This window comes from Salmo salar, chromosome 21 (assembly GCF_965601325.2).
Source record: "Salmo salar chromosome 21, fSalSal1, whole genome shotgun sequence".
NCBI classification, from domain to species: Eukaryota; Metazoa; Chordata; class Actinopteri; order Salmoniformes; family Salmonidae; genus Salmo; species Salmo salar.
In genome coordinates, this window is record NC_138311.1 from 10782068 (window position 1) to 10803111 (window position 21044).

General features: G+C 41.1%; 1 protein-coding gene across 1 annotated transcript; it reads left to right on the plus strand.

Annotated features, from left to right (window-relative positions):
• The first annotated feature begins 748 nt into the window (after positions 1-748).
• Positions 749-20460, plus strand: LOC106581699 (actin-related protein 3). The gene is made up of 12 exons (XM_014163941.3): positions 749-978; positions 5835-5890; positions 6267-6379; positions 7723-7833; positions 8517-8612; positions 8921-9028; positions 11968-12111; positions 14248-14421; positions 15482-15574; positions 15787-15912; positions 19175-19258; positions 20072-20460. The coding sequence occupies exons 1-12, from the start codon at positions 935-937 to the stop codon at positions 20165-20167; spliced, it is 1245 nt and encodes a 414-aa protein (XP_014019416.1). The 5' UTR covers positions 749-934; the 3' UTR covers positions 20168-20460.
• The last annotated feature ends 584 nt before the right edge of the window (positions 20461-21044 follow it).

A 21044-nucleotide genomic window follows, 5' to 3' on the forward strand; every position in this document is an offset into this window, starting at 1 on the left:
AAAAAGTAATCAAATAAATAAATAAACGTGGAATTTGACTGCTGTCATGACCCGTGTCCGCCGGTGTGGCGGTAATACAGTCACCGTAACAGCCCTAAGCGCAGCTCATATTTACACATCCAGACTCATAATCCATGCCCTTTTGCTTGGATTTGTCAGAAAAACAGAGACAGTGGGAACCAGACAGATCATTTGGGGATATTCTCAGTGCTGAATGACATATTGTATCTGTCTGATGATGATATGATGGTCATGATGATGACCCATTGTATCTAATGACAATTTTGGAAAGGTCTATTAAGAAATTGTGCAGAGTTGTTTGGTTGATTTATGGAATCTGATGGAATTATATGGAAATTGAGGGAACAACATGCAACACACATCAGTATATGGCAACATAGATACATTGGAATGAAATTAAGTGTATGTTGACATAATACTGTAGATTCATTAATTTCAGGATGTCTAATGCGTTTGAATAAGAATTCAATAGGTTAATTGTGTAGCACTGTAAAACTCCAATTCTAGATTTGATCTCAAACCTGGTCCACAGAATTTGTCTATTTAAATTGATGTGCCCTAGGCCAATATTGGCCATTGCAGCATTATAATATTTGATTAGTTCTAATAAAGTTATAAGGATTTTATTTAGGCACAACCACCTATTGTGTCACGTTTTATTCCCCTGGCAGTGTTGCTTTGCTCTCAGGGGCCACTGTGATTGACAGCTGTGAAGCTGACTCTGCCTGCTTCACTCAAGCGCTCCCCGGCGTCAGCCATCTTGCCTGCCCTAGACCGAGTGCGGAAGTAACGTTAGAAACTGTACTTTGTGCAGGTTCAGGTTTCCGCCTGTGGACGGTTTGCAATATCCTCCAACCGACACAGACAGCTATCGATTAACAGAAAACATTTGTGATTACCAGAAGCACACGAGATGGCAGGACGATTACCGGCGTGTGTTGTCGACTGCGGTACAGGGTAAGCTATTCAAACTAGACCGCCTTGCAGACAGCGTACCGAGATTTTGGGTGTCACCGACTCGGAGCCCGTCGCTGTCAGCAACTGGGTGTGTGTGTGCTAGCTATAGCTTGCTAATACATTGAATCAATGTAACCTTTGGCCATTTATTGCAAAACGAACGTGTTTTGTTAGGCTGTTATCGTACTGCTGTTTAACAACACTTGACTTAACATACATTTATGCTGTATTCACTAGATGGCTAGCTATACGCCTGCTATTTGCTTTCATCATCAGAAAATGTTTTCTTCCTGTTGGAAAGGCATTTTCAATACAACATCCACCCAATCTGTTCTTCATTGCTGGGGATGTAATATATTGCATTTCGGAAATACTTTGAATGGACAGTATAAAGGGACTACCATGTTTATTATAAAGTTTAATTTTGTGTCGTTAATGGTATTCATTTCATAAGTAATTTTGCAGTGCTTGCTTACTGGTGATGCCCGGCTTTGAGCACGCGCAGAGCGACTTCCTCATTCAGGGTTTTTAGTCCATATATGGTCGTTTTCGGCAACTGAACATGTTTTTTTTATTAGCATACTTCTCTAATTTCCTAAATGTAGCCGTTCCTTTACCATCTCAAATGAAGCCATACATGAATACTTTTCTGAATAACAAAGACTGGTTTGTATTCAATAGAAAAGTTCGAGGATTCTCATTTGCGTGACCTCACAGTTCTACAGCACTTTGTTTTGATTGTGCATACTTCTGCTTCATGCCCATCCTTTTTTTTAATCATCTGTAAATATTGTGAATGCCAATATGCTGATTGCACGTCCCAAGATCTATTAAAAGCCAGTGAATTAATAACAGTTGGACCTAGGCTAATCCCTCATTATTGAACTGTGCAATAAACCACATCATTCTAGTTGCCTGCAATAATGTGTTCTTAACTGACTTGCCAAGTTAAATAAAGGTTGTTTTAGCTGTTAATCACTTTGGTAAATGTTATTCAGCGACACAATAATGTTTTTGTGCATTCCGTCACAAGTGATGGAGGGGAAAAATCGATACAGTTACGTATCAGGATATTTTTTTTGACGATATATCGTTTTGACATTATCGCAATATTATTCTTGCGCTAGTCAGCTATACCTGCACCAAAACGCCAGTATTTTCCTTTCATAGCTTGTTCTCCGGCTTCTTTTTAATTAAATTGGGTGGCAATTTGATTTCAGCCCTTTTATTTACATGACTGATAAAAACATGTTTTCTCATGGCTCTCTCTTGTCCCTCTGCAACAAACATTTGGTGAGCGGTATGTTTGGAACATCGAATCGCAATAGATTCACAGTATCGAATCGCAATGCATATAGAATCGTGAGAATCGCAATACATATCGTATTGGTACCTAAGTATCGTGATAATATCTTATCGTGATGCCCCTGGCAATTCACAGCCCCAATTGTTAGACTTACTTACTGTCTAATAATGCACAGATTGTAATTTAAGGAGCGATCTCTTATGTAGGCATTTGATATAGCCTAGACCTAGATTTATATTTAATACTATAGTTGGGGTTATTGCCTAACTAACGATGCTACATTGTTTGCAATCCATACAGAGATTTGAATTCTTCACTCCGCATGTTTCCCTGCATACCTCTCCACTTATCTTCCCTGCTCCCTTTGGGCTATTAGTTAGGCTAGTGCATCTGGTCCACACTGGGAAGGAGGACTGGAAAACTACAGGTGAGGATGGAGAATGAGGCTAACTCCTTTGTAGAGCAGATGTTTGAAACTGCTATAAAAGCCAAGATGCTAAAGTACCAGACCAGCAGAAGTCTGGTTGAGTAGGCTACACCAACACATAGCTCATGAGTCATGCTCACGACAGCCAAAATATTTGAACTGAACTCTACATCCTCTTACCTCAAGCACAAGTGGGCCGCTATTCTTAGAACTCAACAGTGAAATGGAGCAGCAGAGTTATTGTAGGGCTTATTTTCTTCACTTCTCTATAACAGTTTTGTTGGGAGGTCTGTGAAGAGTCACTGTTTTATGTAGGCTACTGTATGTTTTTTTTTCTTTTGTAGGGGTCAGTTCTTGGTCTAAACAAATGTTTCAAATGCAGGTGTTACAGGCCAGGCTTGCAGCTAAGTGTAGTACCTGGGGCTATGGTGGAGTCGGAATTTGCTTATCATGCTCAGCAAACAGTTTTGATTTCACACAGTAAGGCCATTATCATTATTCAAACTTGGTCTATACCAGGCCTTGATTCACATTCACACACATCTAAACGACATCATAACCGCCATCGATAAGAGACATTACTGTGCAGCCGTATTCATCGACTTGGCCGAGGCTTTCGACTCTGTCAATCACCACATTCTTATCGGCAGACTCGACAGCCTTGGTTTCTCAAATGATTGCCTCGCCTGGTTTACCAACTACTTCTCTGATAGAGTTCAATGTGTCAAATCGGAGGGCCTGTTGTCCGGACCTCTGGCAGTCTCTATGGGTGTGCCACAGGGTTCAATTCTCGGGCCTACTCTCTTCTCTGTATACATCAATGATGTTGCTCTTGCTGCTGTTGATTCTCTGATCCACCTCTACGCCGATGACACCATTCTGTATACTTCTGGCCCCTCTTTGGACCCTGTGTTAACTAACCTCCAGACGAGCTTCAATGCCATACAACTCTCCTTCCGTGGCCTCCAACTGCTTTTAAACGCAAGTAAAACTAAATGCATGCTATTCAATCGATCACTGCCCGCACCTGCTCACCCGTCCAGCATCACTACTCTGGACGGCTCTGACTTACAATACGTGGACAACTACAAATACCTGGGTGTCTGGTTAGACTGTAAACTCTCCTTCCAGACTCACATTAAGCATCTCCAATCCAAAATTAAATCTAGAATTGGCTTCCTATATCGCAACAAAGCATCCTTTACTCATGCTGCCAAACATACCCTCGTAAAACTGACCATCCTACCGATCCTCGACTTCGGTGATGTCATCTATAAAATAGTCTCCAACATTCTACTCAACAAACTGGATGCAGTCTATCACAGTGCCATCCGTTTTGTCACCAAAGCCCCATACACTACCCACCATTGCGACCTGTTCACTCTCGTTGGTTGGCCCTCGCTTCATACTCATCGCCAAACCCACTGGCTACAGGTTATCTACAAGCCTCTGCTAGGTAAAGCCCCGCCTTATCTCAGCTCACTGGTCACCATAGCAGCACCCACTCATAGCACGCGCTCCAGCAGGTATATCTCACTGGTCACCCCCAAAGCCAATTCCTCCTTTGGTCGTCTTTCCTTCCAGTTCTCTGCTGCCAATGACTGGAACGAACTGCAAAAATCTCTGAAGCTGGAGACTCACATCTCCCTCACTAGCTTTAAGCACCAGCTGTCAGAGCAGCTCACAGATCACTGCACCTGTACATAGCCTATCTGTAAACAGCCCATCTATTTACCTACCTCATCTCCATACTGTATTTATTTATTTATTTATCTTGCTCCTTTGCACCCCAGTATCTCTACTTGCACATTCATCTTCTGCACATCTACCATTCCAGTGTCTAATTGCTATATTGTAATTAATTCACCACCATTGCCTATTTATTGCCTTAACTTACCTCATTTGCACTCACTGTATATAGACTTTTTGTTTTCTTTTGTTCTACTGTATTATTGTCTATGTTTTGTTTATTCCATGTGTAGTTGTATGTGTCGAATTGCTATGCTTTATCTTGGCCAGGTCGCAGCTGCAAATTATAACTTGTTCTCAACTAGCCTACCTGGTTAAATAAAGGTGAAATAAAACATTATAGTCTTTCATCAAACACAGTAGCCTAGCTTCAATTTCAGGCCTTGCCTAGGCCTAATGCCCAATCAACCTCTATTCCCTACCCTTTGTTTTCGGCACTTGCAGAGGCCTATTTCTAAGAAGATTGAATGGATGTTGCCTAAGCATTGTCATATTTTGTAGGCTATACTTATCTGATCCTCTCAGTGAGGAGGGGCTTGAGGATCGATTTGGATGTGAGCACTCCTGTGGTTATGTCCACTGCTAGGAGTGTAGTGAAACATGCTTGTTGAGGCAGGTAGCAACCCCAGACAAGCTAGGACTGTTCTGTGGAATGAAGCTCCAAGCCTATTTTTTTTGTGTCTTCCACGTGCAGCTACTAAAATGTTAATCCTTACCAGCTCTGTTATTCCTCACTCATTGGGTAGGCCTTGTTATATTTACAATACTGTTAAAATAGGACTTAAAAGCAACTAGGCCTACTTTCTATAGGCTAACCTACTGCACTGAAACGGTGGTATTGAAAAGCATCTCAGACAATGTGTCTTATATCCTTATGGTAGTAGCCTATGTTGCAACTACGATGAGCTCTCTTGGGCTGAGATTTCTAGGCTACCCATTTACAGTAAACAAACACTTAACTGTTGTATGCAGCTTATCATTTTGCGATAAGGCTTTAGCCGTGTGTAAGTGAACCTTAATTGCAACACTGCTGGCACTCTGACCAGTTGTAGGATGATGCTATGCTAAGAGTTCTACTCAAGTGGTGGATTTGGGGAAATGTGTGAATAGCCCCTTAGATTCCAAATGCCCTTTTACACTCTTCCTATTGAAGGGTAGGCTATTCAGAGTTGAGCTGCAGTTGTTGGCACTAAACTGATCTGTGGAAGAACAGGGGTTGTATTGATAAAAATCACAGAAGCTAGGCCTAACCAGAATTATAGGTTATGCCTGCTAATCAATTTTTATTATTTTCTCCTTTTACAAAGTGTCACACATACAAAACAAATGTGATCAAGTGATGTTCAATCTAATGGTGTGCCTTCTCTCTTTCAGATACACTAAGCTGGGGTATGCAGGGAACACAGAGCCACAGTTCATTGTTCCATCATGTGGGTATATGTGTCCAGACGATTCACCTCACATTGAGGATAGGCCTAACTGTTGCCTAGACAAAAGTAATTTTAATAAGCAGAGCCCTAACACGGTTTCAAAGAGTCTAGGTTATGATCTGATATCGTTGATGCTGAAAGTGTTTTCAGGCCTGTTTTTCTATTTTAGAGCTCTTTGGGGCCATGCTTTGGAAATACAAGGCTGGATAGTGAACAGTGAGGGCATACTGTAGGTCACTCTTGCACTTGGTGTTTGACTGGATTTGTGTCTTAAGCCCTTTCATCAAACACGACCTTAGTCTAATTGATTCTCTCTGTCTCTGTCTCTCTTTGTGTGTTTCTTTCTCCCTCCATCCGTCTCTCTCATCCCTACCAGGTATTGCAATCAAAGAGTCGGCCAAGGTTGGATCAAGGACGGTCAAGGGGGTGGACGACCTGGACTTCTTCATCGGAGATGAGGGGATAGACAAGCCCAATTATGCCACAAAGGTACCAAACCCATGACTCAAAAAGGCTACAGGACCACCCAATACAGTATATTAAAACTCACATATACCACAAGCAAACCTGTCCAATGCCAAACATGACAGCCCTGAAGAGCCATTTGTACGTGACCAATACAAAGCACAAACCCACCAATTGAACATGACAAATGGCCTACAAGTTGTCATGTGAACTTGCATACTTTGCATTTCAAAGATTTACGGAAACCAGTATACTACACCAGAGAGGCATCTGTCAACGGCCAGTCACTCTCATTTCACATGACTATTTGTCACTACGCAATGCACTCAATGTTTGTTAGTGGATATTATGTGCTACTAGGACATGCAGGCCTACTCATTGTATGGTCTTGTACCTGATGGGTCATTCAACCATGCACTAAAATGGATGTTGGTGTACTTAGTCACAAAGTCATTTACTAGCCAGAGCCTAGTTTTTCCAAAAGCGTATTAAGGCTGCTTTCATAGTTAGAACCTTCGTAGGAGCATCGTTAAATCTCTGAGCAGTTTTCCAAAACCATCGTTACTGACATAGCACTTGACAATGCTCGTTATTTACCGACTCTCTCAGACCTCTCGTAGAACAGCTAAGTGCGTCATTATATGCGTTTTTTTTCCCCCCTACCGCGTCACTTTATACACAGATGAGATCCACTAAACATAAGAGTCAAAATGTTTGTCTCTCTGTGACCACTGGTAGCTTCACAAAGAAGTTAACTATGAGTACAAAGTTGCCAATGTCTTCACAATTGTTGCAAACAAGAGAAGGATAAAAAGATGTTTCAAATGAAAACTGAGATGACTGCATTAAGATAAATATACTACATTATAGGATACATAGGCCTGAATAATTAATTAATATTCAAATCAATTTCATGTTCATTCAATAGAGTTATATTTCGCTAATTGTAGGCTACTGTTTAATTTTGCTTCAACACGTCGGCAGTGATGTGCCAAATCTTGATTTAGTGCATTATTGTAGGGTAAGCATTAGAATAACCCACCTTAATATTTGCAGCCAGGGATTATATGTTTTTCGGAGCTGATCCGTCGTCAGTATTGTGGAATAATTTGAATGTTAAGGTAAGATTTTAATGGAGAAAGCTGATCCGAGAACACCGATGTCTTTCGATCCTATCAGTATCGACACATGCCTCAACGACGCACTTACCGAACATTCTCTCTCCGTGGTGTTTTGGTAAATGCATGTTAGAACTTCGGCCGTTGTAAGCATTGTTAAAACACTCGTAAGCCTAAGTTCCATCGGTATCGGAAAACCGGGACCTGTATGTTTGCCAGTGTGATTGACCTTTGACCTCTCGCCCACAGTGGCCCATCCGTCACGGCATTGTCGAGGACTGGGACCTGATGGAGAGGTTCATGGAACAGGTGATCTTCAAGTACCTGAGGGCGGAGCCTGAGGACCACTACTTTCTGTTGGTAAGAGGACCATGGTCCAAATGGGACATTTACAGGAAAGAAAGACACCATACAGATGGATAGAGGGCACACTTGCCAAATAGGGTGGGCTCTCTTTACAACCTGATGGGTGAAATGAAAACCAATGTGTCTGCGGAACTGGAGGTCCTGAGTTGTGCACCCCTGGATAAAAAGTGGTGTCATAAATGCCAAGACACTTGAGGAAGTAGGACTATATCAGCACTGTGAGCCAAGTGAAATGGAACACCCAGTGAAGGGAACTGAAACGAAACGGTTAAAACAGTGGGCTAAAAACCTTGGGTCTTTCTGGGCCATACATCTATACGTCTATTAATAGGGTTGGCTACACTTCCAGGATTACAAGCTCGCTATCTAGTTACCTTGGATGTTTCTTGGACGGTCTGATGTAAGTTCTTACTCTGATCTTAAAAGCGCGTCTCAGGAGAATAAAAATATACATTTTCTTTTGTCTTTTTTTTTCAATTTTAAGCTGCTGATAAATGAATGTAGGGGGAACACTAAGGCTGTTGTAATACATTGTAACTAAAACCTTTTCTGTAGGTACGTAGCATAGACTTTTACCTGTAATTGAGGGTGATGTGGTTGTTAATAAATCTGATGCTGGTTGGATTAGTGTGTCTGGGTTGAAGTCTAACTCCCAGTACTGTGGTGTCCTCTTGCAGACAGAGCCTCCTCTGAACACACCAGAGAACCGAGAGTATACAGCAGAGATCATGTTTGAGTCCTTCAACGTCCCAGGGCTCTACATTGCAGTGCAGGTATGGCCTCATCATCCCTGAAAACACTATTTATATCTATCAGAAACAAACACTTGCGCGCACACACACACACACACACACACACACACACACACACACACACACACACACACACACACACACACACACACACACACACGCACAGCCTTTATGCTTTTATGTAAAACACAGACTTCCTAACTGCCACTGCCCCCTGGTGTTTAATGTTGTTTAAATAATGTGGTCAATGACATCATGGACATCCTCAGTGTTGTTTTACTGTTGTTGTTTTACAATGGTGTCACATTGACCTTGTTCTCATACCCAAGGCTGTCCTGGCGCTGGCAGCCTCCTGGACATCCAGACAGGTGGGGGAGAGGACACTGACGGGGACGGTCATCGACAGCGGAGACGGAGTCACCCACGTTATCCCTGTGGTGAGTGACAAACACACCTGATCTGAGGAAAGCCTTCTCACGTCTGACAGAAAAGACTGATCTATTACACACATTCACTCATGTGCACACGCTATACAGTGCACACACACACACACACACACACACACACACACACACACACACACACACACACACACACACACACACGCGCGCGCGCAGTGTTTCTCAAAATGCATACTACTGTGCTCACGGGAGGGTCGGAGTATGAGTCCAAATTAAAGTATGCGAAACGGAGCATGGAGGGCACTTCTCAAATGCGTACTCCGTTTGTACATATTTTGAAGCATGCATAGATGCAAGCTTCAACGGAACGTATGCAAAGAAATATGACATAACCACGTAAAAAATTATGCAACATTTCTTGAAATCAATTTTGTACATTATTTTAGTTTAAGTGAGAGAAAAATCAAGGAGTGAAATGTTGCCTATTCACATCTCATATGTTGCCTGACTACAATATTTTTTTCTTGATACGTTAATAAATAAATGCTGTTAATTTTGGCATGTTTACCTGCCTACGTACCATAGATCGCAAGCCCAAAATAAGTCAAAATGGGCTAGCTACTAGTACTGTTAGCTAGCCAGAGGTTAAATTCTTCATGGCTATCTTGCATAATATTAGTTTTAGGTCATTTTTGCCAGTTAAACTATCTGGTTAGCTACATTATTACAATTCATATAAAGTGCATTCTGAAAGTATTCAGAACCCCTTGACTTTTTTCACATACAAATACAGCCTTATTCTAAAATTGATTTAAATATTATTTTCCCCTATCAATCTACACACAATACCCCATAATGACAAAGCATAAACAGGTTTTTAGATATCTGGCTGGGCTACTCAGACATTCAGAGACTTGTCCCGAAGCCACTCCTGCGTTATCTTGGCTGTGTGCTTAGGGTCGTTGTCCTGTTGTAAGGGGAATCTTCCCCCCCTAGTCTGAGGTCCTGAGCGCTCTGGAGCAGGTTTTCATCAAGGATCTCTCTGTACTTTGCTCCGTTCATCTTTCCCTCGATCCTGACTAGTCTCCCAGTTCCTGCTGCTGAAAAACATCCCCACAGCATGATGATGCTGCTACCATGCTACCATACACTCCAACCAAGTTGTAGAAACATCTCAAGGATGATCAATGGAAACAGGATGCACTTGAGCTCAATTTCGAGTCTCAGCAAAGGGTCTGAATACTTATGTAAATACGGTATTTCTGTATTTTATTTTTAATATTTTAATTTCTAAAAACCTGTTTTCGTGTTGTCATAGATTTTCGTGTTGTGTATAGATTGAGGATTTTTTTAAAATGTAATCAATATTTGAATAAGGCTGTAACGTAACAAAATGTGGAAAAAGGGAAGGGGTCTAAATACTTTCTGAATGCACTGTATGTAGCTGATAATTATCAAGTAAAACACTTGCTATGGGTATATCTTGGAAGAAGGCTCAGTGAATGGGGAGATGAAGCGTGAGGTAATACAGTAGGGGCAGTGTGTGCTTCTCAAATGTATTGTTTTATGCATTCTCTACACTCATCCTCAAGTGAACGTGGTCGAGAGAATGCACTCTGAGCATGAGTGTGGAGTCAGGGTAGTATGCATATTGAGAAACACCCAGAGAGTATAGGGATTATTTTTTTTTTAAACAGAGAGACAAATTTACAACCTGAACTTTGTCCAACAGGAACACAGATTTTTGTGTTCCATTGCTAAATGTTTTTCTACTGCGTGTCATACTGAACACAACCATGGTCCCAGCGAAGGCTCCCTCAGCCAGACCCCTGATCCTGCATGTGTCTCAATAATTCTCAGTGGCCTCCTTTGCCTGTTTCATGGGTGGGCCTTGGAGGGCATAGGCCCACCCACTGAGGAGCCAGGCCCAGCCAATCAGAATGTGTTTTTTCCCAACAAATGGTCTTTATTACAGACAGAAATACTCCTCAGTTTCATCAGCTGTCTCGGTGGCTGGTCTCAGGCGATCCCGCAGGATAAGCCGCATGTGGAGGTCCTGGGCTCGCGTGGTTTGTGTTTTTGAGGCCGGTTGGACGTACTGCCAAATTCTCTAAAACGACATTGGAGGCTTATGGTAGAGAAATGAACATTCAATGCTCTGGCAACAGCTCTGGTGGACATTCCTGCAGTCAGCATGCCAATTGCACACTACCTCAACTTGAGACATCTCTGGCATTATTCTGTGACAAAACTGCACATTTTAGTGCCCATTTTATTGTCCCCAGCACAATGTGCACCTGTGTTATGATCATGCCGTTTAATCAGCTTCTTGATATGCCACACCTGTCGGATGGATTGTCTTGGCAAAGGAGAAATTACAGGGATGTAAACAAATTTGTGACTAAATGTGAGAGAAATAAGCTTTGTGCGTATGGAACATTTCTGGGATCTTTTATTTCAGCTCATGAAACATGGGACCAACACTTTACATGTTGTTTATTTTTGTTCAGTATAAAAAAAGACTGGATGGGCAAAAGCCAGGGAAAGATTACTATCATGCGCATGTTTTCTTTTGTCCATTTCTTTTCAATCAGTGCAGATGAAGGCAACTATCAAAGTAGGCCACTATGCTTTTGACACACAGCCTTAGATACGGGCGGAATTTCCTGGCAAGTAAACGTATTGCAAGAACGCACGTTGTGTGGTCAGTGGAGATTAAGTCAGCATTTTGTAGGATGTACAAGCCACTGCTTAACATACAGAAAGTCAGCCAAACATAATTCAGGATGTGAGCATGTAATGCTTCTATGATAGAAAAATATGCCCAGTTTAGTTCGGCACAATAGTGTAAATCTGGCATGAGCGTTATTTAAACGCGTGCATCTACGTTGACCTATTTATTCTTATATGCTGTGATGTCACCTCACCCTAGACATTGTGAGCTCTGAACCATCTTTCTTTTTGTGTTGCTGTAGGCTGAGGGCTACGTCATCGGCAGCTGTATAAAGCACATCCCCATCGCGGGTCGTGACATCACCTACTTCACCCAGCAGCTTCTGAGGGAGCGGGAGGTGGGCATCCCCCCAGAGCAGTCCCTGGAAACGGCCAAGGCAGTCAAGGTAGGTCACAGTGAACTATGTTTCCCGTCAACCACTACTCCACTCACCAACCATTGTGGTTCATAGTACAGTCAAGGAGCCAATCCTAGACCAAATTCTCAACCGTATCCCTGGTTCTCTGAGGCAAGGTTTTCCAGAATGCTGATTTTAAATTGAAACTATCCTGTGTTGCCTAAGGGCAGTTTCACACAGGAATAACGTACTCTGTTGCGGTTCCCTAAGCCATTTTGTGAGAATTCAACAAAATATCTTGTGCTTTCTCAAGAACTGTTTTGGGGTGCGATTTACAAGGCGAATTCTACATTGCAGTAGCATACTAGCTTGGCTTGATAACAACAGTCAGACAGTTCCTCACAACTCGCGCTACTGCATCATAACACTTGTCACTCTGGTCCTGGGTCCTGGACCGACCACTTTGGCAGAAGTCCCACTGTTTTGTCTTTCTCCAACAACTAGTCTACCGCTCTCATTATTGTCCAGCACTTTCATTCAATGAAGGTATGCGCCCCAATAGCATTCCTCTACCACCACTCACACAGTTCAGATTTTGTCACTGTTTGCAGTGGAAGTTGACTGAGTATTTGAACATTGCTAACACAACTCAGATTTTTTTTAATGAAATATAAATGAATAAATAAATGAACCAAGATGTCTACAATTGGAAATGTATAATTCTGACCTTGTCTGTAGTTTGACTATAACACTAGGTGGCGCCATTGTTCTACCGGAAAGTTTAATACCTCCTGCTAAGAACATCACTTGATGTTCAGTCTTCTCTTTTGTAAGGTAGTTTGAAACGTGGGACACGGATGCAGTTCTGTTTTTGATTGTTTAAGTTTACACTTCAAGATGGACGACTTGACTCCCCAGGTGGTTCAAAGGGTGTGGTGTAACCCCAAGCTTGTAATTGCTCCTTGTTTTCACCAGAATCAATTGGGATTCACCTCCCTTCCCTTCTTGATCCAAAGCAGTACATTTTTTTATTGAAAGGCTCATCTAAATCCTTTTTTGGGCATACTGTTGAAGGTCATTGTTTTTCAACCCGAGACAAACAAACACTTTTCATCCTACTGAGACTTTATCTCTGACTGCAATTGGTAGCTTGATTTGTATGCAATGTTCTTGCTCTTAAAAAATAGCTGTCTAATCATTTGCATTTGTCTCTACCAAAATCTGTATTTTGTAGGATTGTTTAAGTGGAGTCCTGTGTTGTTGGAAACTTGTAAGAAAATAATTTAGAATGTAATTAGGTCCAAAATCATGGTCTAAACAGGGACGGAATCATGCATGTACTAGTGTTGAGCAATTCATGGTTTTGGTTCGATGACATTTTTTAAACCATTAAATGTACTATGCATTATGTGGGTTGAATGCTGTAACAACACAGAATACAGCAATACACCATGATGGTAGTGACTTCATTACTGCTTATCACAAGTAATCACTATTTTAGTAGTTCTTCAAAGAAAATAAGACATACTTCTATGACTGCTGAGTACCAGCAATCAATCACTTAGGTCAGGTATTTTCAGGTGACGCTTTCTATCCCTCTCGATTGCACATTTTTCTGTCTATTCTCTCCCTTTCTGTGTCTGCCCTAAACTAACCTAACATAGCACGTGTAAAAGAAACCCAGACCGGACAGTTCGGGCTTGATCTGATTTATCTCTAGAGATACTGTGGAATGAATTACTTCCTGAGTTGTATTGCTCACCAAGATCAAAGACCTTTAAACACGTCTACTAAAACAAAGAAAATTGAAATAAATTACTATTGAACTTTAAAAAAAAGTTTCAGTCCAGCTCTGTAAGTACTGTGGACCACACTGACCCTACGGAATGTATCATACAGTATGTAACCAGTTACACTGTACTTCAGCATCCACTCAGCCTCCACACCTTGCTCCCGAGTGGCGCAGCGGTCTAAGGCACTGCATCTCAGTGCAAGAGGCGTCACTACAGTCTCTAGTTTGTATCCAGGCTGTATCACATCCAGCCGGGATTGGGAGTCCCATAAGGCGGCGCACAATTGACCCAGCGTCGACCGGGTTTTGCCGGGGTAGGCCGTCATTGTAAATAAGAATTTGTTCTCAACTGACTTGCCTAGGTTAAATAAATACATGTATTTTTCCACCAGGAGCGTTTCAGCTACGTGTGTCCTGACCTAGTGAAAGAGTTCAACAAGTACGACACGGACGGCTCCAAGTGGATCAAGCAGTACACTGGAATTAACAACATCAGCAAGAAGGAGTTCACTGTCGACGTGGGCTACGAGCGCTTCCTTGGCCCTGAGATCTTCTTCCACCCAGAGGTAAGCAGTTAGCACTATGCTGTTAAACTGCTTCATAGCAAGAGGTTAGCGCTATGCTAATTGGACTAGTTCTTAGCTATGCTAATTCTTCTTGAGCAGATGGTATGCGGCCGGAACATAATTACAAATAATTTGTAGACTGCAAATTGACCGCAAGAAGCCCAAACAGATATAATATTTGACAATTTTTTTAAAAATTTCAAACCTGGCTTACGTTTGTATACGATCACATGTACTCTTACCTGCAAAAAAAGTAATCGAGGGATACAGGGTGTGGTTCCTGAGTTAATTAAGCATTTCACATCCCATCATGTTTAAAAATGTTGGGCAGGCCATTATTTTGGCTACCATGGCTATGTTCCCATAGGATGACAATGTCCCCACATCCGCAGCGCACTAATGATCACTGAATGGTTTGATGAGCATGAAAACAATGTAAACCATATGTCATGACCGTCTCAGTCACCAGATCTCAATCCAATTGCTCACTTATGGAAGATTCTGGAGCGGCGCCTGAGACGGCATTTTCCACCATCAACAAAACACCAAATAGTAGAATTTCCCGTCGAAGAATTGTCTCATCCCTCCATTAGAGTTCCAGACACTTGTAGAATCTATGCCAAGGTGCATTGAAGTTGTCGCTTGCCCTTTTAAGACACTTTATTTAGGTGTTTTCTTTATTTGGCAGTTACCTGTATCTCTTATGTGTGGGAGTACTTTGGAACACATTTCCAAAAATGTAAATCACTTGGAGCTGATTTGCTGGTGTTTTTAGTTTTATATTCAACAATAAACATTTTGAAATACATATTTTTTCCCCCCGAAAATGTGGGGTGGGCAGTTGGGGAACCTTGTCCTACAATGTCCTATAATCACAAATTACAGGCAGAAGAGGAGTTGTGCAGTTCAGGGCTGCAGAGGCCGGAGTGAATGATGGAGATAGACATCTTTAAAATGGTGAAAATATTCTTTAAGATATGTTTCTGTGAACGTGGATGTGTATACAATTTATAAATTCTCTCTCACACTTCTCCCTTCACTCTTCCTTAAAATCCCCCAGTTTGCCAATCCTGACTTCACCCAGCCCATCTCCGAAGTTGTGGACGAGGTTATCCAGAACTGCCCCATTGATGTCAGACGTCCTCTTTACAAGGTAATCCTATCCCTGGAACTACATAGATCTTGGTTAAAACCACATCCCATTAATATCCAATAAGCATTTTGGGTTTGACTTGAACAGACTTATCAGCTCTCTGGTCCGCAACTCCTTTCAATATCAAAATGTTCTGTATGTGCGTGTGAACGAGTTGAACCCCCTTTATTTGCCACAATATCTGACACGTCCCACTGTGTTCCTCTCTCCAGAACATTGTCCTGTCAGGCGGCTCCACCATGTTCAGGGACTTTGGGCGGCGCCTGCAGAGGGACCTGAAGAGGACTGTGGACGCCAGGCTGAAGATGAGTGAGGAGCTGAGTGGGGGCAAGCTCAAGGTGAGAACAGTACCTAGTTATGGTAACCTTACTAGAGCTGTTCCTGTTTTCTTACAGAAGTGGTCCCGTCAAGCTCTGAATCCCTGCTGTTATTAGTCAGAGCTTGTAACCAGCTACTGTTTTGGCAGAGAGTGTTTTTTTGGGATGCCTAATTCCAAGCATTTTTTTTATGTTATTAAAGGCCCAGTGCAGTCAACTTGTGTTTTATATCACACTGAGGTTGGAATAATACTGTGAAAATGGTCTTTTAATGTAAGAGCTTTTTGAAAAGACTTAGTTAACCTTTCTGGTGCAGGCAGTCCGCTAGCGACCCACCTCGACAACACCCGGTGAAATTGCATTGCGCGAAATTCAAATTACAAATATTTAAGATTCATGAAAATACAAGTGTCATACATTAAAATAAAGCTTAACTTCTTGTTAATCCAGCCGCTGTGTCAGATTTCAAAAAGACTTTACGGCGAAAGCACACCATGCGATTATCTTAGGACAGCGCCCCGCATGAAAAACATTTTTCAACCAGGCAGGTGCGCCACGAAAGTCAGAAATAGCGATATAATAAAAGCCTGACCTTTGAAGATCTTCTTCTGTTGGCACTCCAAAAGGTCCCAGCTACATCACAAATGGTCCTTTCGTTCGATAAAGTCCTTCTTTATAACCCCAAAAACTCAGTTTAGCTGGCACGCTTCATTCAATAATCCACCGGTTTCCCTCCTTCAAAATGCATACAAAATGAATCCCCAACGTTACCAATAAACTTCTCCAAACAAGTCAAACAACGTTTATAATCAAACCTCAGGTACCCTAATACGTAAATAAACAATAAAATTTAAGACGGAGAATCGTTATTGTCTTTACTGGAGATAAACAACAAAGAACGCGCTCTCATCCACGCGCATGAAAACACTACAGCCAAAATGGGAGCCACTTAGAAAAACTACAAATTCTGGCTCATTTTTCCAAAAACAAGCCTGAAACCCTTTCTAAAGACTGTTGACATTTAGTGGAAGCCCTAGGAACTGCAATCTGGGAGGATTTCGCCTCATAATAAACATGACAGCCATTGGAAATAGTGGTAGGCTGAATTTTTTTTTAAATATTTTTTTGTATTGTTTGTCCTCGGGGTTTCGCCTGCCATATCAGTTCTGTTATACTCACAGACATTATTTTAACAGTTTTAGAAACTTTTGAGTGTTTTCTATCCAAATCTACCAATTAAATGCATATCCTAGCTTCTGGGCCTGAGTAACAGGCAGTTTACTTTGGGCACGCTTTTCATCCGGACGTCAAAATACTGCCCCCTAGCCCAAATAGGTTAATAGACCAATAAGAAAGAGTTCCACACCTCTGCCAATAATGGCTAGTTTCCCCCGCCCCACTTAGACCACTCCGGCAGTCCTAGAAAAAATTGCTCTATGCTGACAAACAATTTGTCTCTTTTTGACCATTTTAATTGAAAACAGAGTAAGGTAATTCATTGTTACCCAGAAATGATTTCATATAGAGATGAAAAAAAACTGCTGCATTGGACCTTATGCTTTCAGTGTAAACATAAACGACTAAAACCCAGATATTAAGTACAGTGCATTCGCAATGTTTTTAGACCCCTTCCCCTTTTCCACATTTTGTTACATTACAGCCTCATTCTAAAATTGATGAGGAATGTTTGTATTTAATCCATCTACACACAATACCCCATAATGACAAAGCAAAAACCGTTTTTTCAAAATGTTTGAAAATGTAATTCCTTATTTACATAAGTATTCAGACTCTTTGCTATGAGACTCGTAATTGAGCTCAGGTGCGTCCTGTTTCCATTGATCATCCCTGAGATGTTTCTACAATTGGAGTAGAAACATTGGAGTCTACCTGGGGTAAATTTAATTGATTGGACATGATTTGCAAAGGCATAAGGTCTCACAGTTGACAGTGCATGTCGGAGCAAAAACCAAGCCATGAGGTTGAAGGAAATGTCCGTAGAGCTCCGAGACACAATTGTCTCAAGGCACAGATCTGGGGAAGGGTACCAAAAAATGTCTGCATTGAAGAGCCCCAAGAACACAGTGGCCTCTATCATTCTTTAATGGAAGAAGTTTGGAACCACCAAGACTCTTCCAAGAGCTGGCCTTCTGGCCAAACTCACCAATCGGGGAGAAGGGCCTTGGTCAGGGAGGTGACCAAGAACCGGATAGAGTTCCTCTGTGGAGATGGGAGAACAGGACAACGACCCTAAACGCAAAGCCAAGACAATGCAGGAGCGACACTCCTCATCCAACATGATAGAGCCTGAGAGGATCTGCAGAGAAGAATGGGAGAAACTCCCCAAATACAGGTGTGCACTCCCCATCCAACCTGACAGAGCCTGAGAGGATCTGCAGAGAAGAATGGGAGAAACTCCCCAAATACAGGTGTGCCAAGCTTGTAGCGTCATACCCAAGAAGACTCAAGGCTGTAATAGCTGCCAGAGGTGCTTCAATAAAGGGTCTGAATACTTAAGTAAACGTGATATTTCAGTAACATATTTGCAAACATTCTAAAAACCTGTTTTTGCTTTGTCATTATGGGATATTGTGTGTAGATTGAGGAAAAAACTAACAATTTAATCATTTTTAGAATAAGTCTGACTGTAACAATGTGGAAAAAGTGAAGGGGTATGAATACTTTCCGAATGCACTGTATGCAAAAAAGATGATGGACCTATTTTTTTATTTTTTTTATTTTAATAATGTAATCTTTGTTAGTTCTCAATCACCAAAATAAAAGCTAGACAGTCACAGGGGAATAGATTGTTTTTGAATATTCAATTTAGCGATATTGATTTCGTAATTTTTGAGCAAAAGAACACACCATTAGCCATGGCAAAATGCATGGAATTGCAGGAAATTAGCTTTAAAACTGGCTAAATGTGTAGAATTGCATTAAATTGGCTTTACACCGCCAAGATGGGGGGCCTCTAAAATGTTCTCTAAAATTCAGCCGCGCCGACCGTGCCCATTGCCACGCAGTGTAGCTTCGTGGTTAGAGCGTTGGACTAGTAACCGAAAGGTTGCAAGTTCGATTCCCCGAGCTGACAAGGTACAAATCTGTCATTCTGCCCCTGAACAAGGCAGTTAACCCACTGTTCCTAGGCCGTCATTGAAAATAAGAATTTGTCCTTAACTGACTTGCCTAGTTAAATAAAGGTAAAATAAAAAAAATAAACTATTTGATCCAGAAAAAACCCTAACATTATTTATTTTGGTTTTTGCTTTTGCCTTCTCAGCCCAAACCAATTGATGTGCAAGTCATCACTCATCATATGCAGAGATATGCAGTGTGGTTCGGAGGATCCATGTTAGCCTCAACTGTAAGTATTGCTATTCTGTGGGGGAAAACGGTATTATAAGTGGAATTGTAGAAATTCTGTTGTGTTCTTTGGAACAAAATTGAAATGATAAGGAAAAATCTAACTTGTCACATAGTAAAACAATTTTAATGATTTTAAATGTAAATCAGAAAATTATTTTATGTGCCATCTGCTTAACTAACCTCCCTAGAATGTAGTCCAAGATGATGCGATAAAAGGTTACTGTCAGCACTTTAGCTTAATATCAGTGATTTGCATTGTCAGCATGATTACTGCCATTTTGTGTTTACTCTAAGGGCATACTATCTTCCAGTTTCCTTGTAACCCGATTTTGAAATGCCAAAGTAATTGTGTATAATTCCAATGTCAAAGGGAATCATCCATAATGTAATCAGGGGCATCCATTGATAATGTTCATTGTGATTGTTGCGAGTTTACAACATTGCATTAGTCAACTGAATAACACCTTTTTAGAACAGGAACTCCGGTACTGTAGGATGTGACTGTAAAGTGGGTTGTGTCATCACTGACATTTTACAGCACAGCATTAAATGCTTTTAGTCTTCGGTTAATAAGGACATATACTGTAGATAATTATATATAATTTTTTTTTAACGGAATGTCCGTTGGTTTGTATGGTAGAGACGGGCATCTTAAACATGTCTTTTTAGATAAAAAAGAAAATGAAGAAAAACCCTAACCCACACTGTCTTTTTTTTTTAATGTCTTTAAGATCATTTGTTTTCAACGTTTTCGTTTTTTCTCTTTTATTCAAATATGCCAAATGTCAACACATTGCTTTCTCTTTTCTAGCCTGAGTTCTACCAGGTATGCCACACCAAAAAGGACTATGAGGAGATCGGGCCCAGCATCTGTCGTCACAACCCCGTGTTCGGAGTCATGTCTTAACTGTGGCCCTCCAATATCTAATGGTTAGACAGGGTGGGTTGGGTTGGGAGGGTAGGGGGTGGTCATGGGAGGGGGTCAGGGTTGGTGCGTTTGCGATTTTTGATTGCTCGTTCATTCTGGATGTACAGAACGAGAGGCGATACAGAATTTTAAAAAAGGAAAAAAGAGACCAGACCAAACACAGTCCGGCTGGAAATTTTATTGGAAATGTTTCTTTTTTCTTTTTCTTTTTTATTTTTTTTCAAAATGAGGGAAATATGGTTTCTAAACCAAAACTATAAAAAATCATTTCCGGATCTGTCGAGCAACATGCTGAAAGCGTGATGGTGGTGGGGGATTTGATGGTGACAATAATATTGATGATGATAATAAAACTAGAAGTCATAAAACATTATTTATGTTTGTAGAACTTGAGTCCAGGGAATATCTGGCAACTCAAGCTATTGTTGATCATGGCAAGGTTATAGAACATATTAATGTCTCCTTTACAATTTTTTTTTTCTGCTTCAAATGCACTTCACTTTATGTACCACAGCAAGAGCTTGTTTATATTTCATACAAAGGTTTTTTATATGTAAAACTTGGGATATCCGGGGAGAAAAATGTAAATGCATACCAGTATCAGCAAGTGACCATTTTAACCCACAATGCAGCTTTGATACACAGTATTTTTTTAAGTTAGAAAACTTTCTCTCCCTCATTATTCTACCCATGTCTGTCCTTGCTATTTCCCTTTTAATTCTACATTAACACGCCTCTGCTTTTACTTTCGACCATTCCAGATTTCCTCTTCTATATTGCAGTGAAAGAAAGAAAAGAAAAGAGAACTCTATTCATAAAATAATTGTGATGAAATTGAAAGAGAATGACTGTAGGA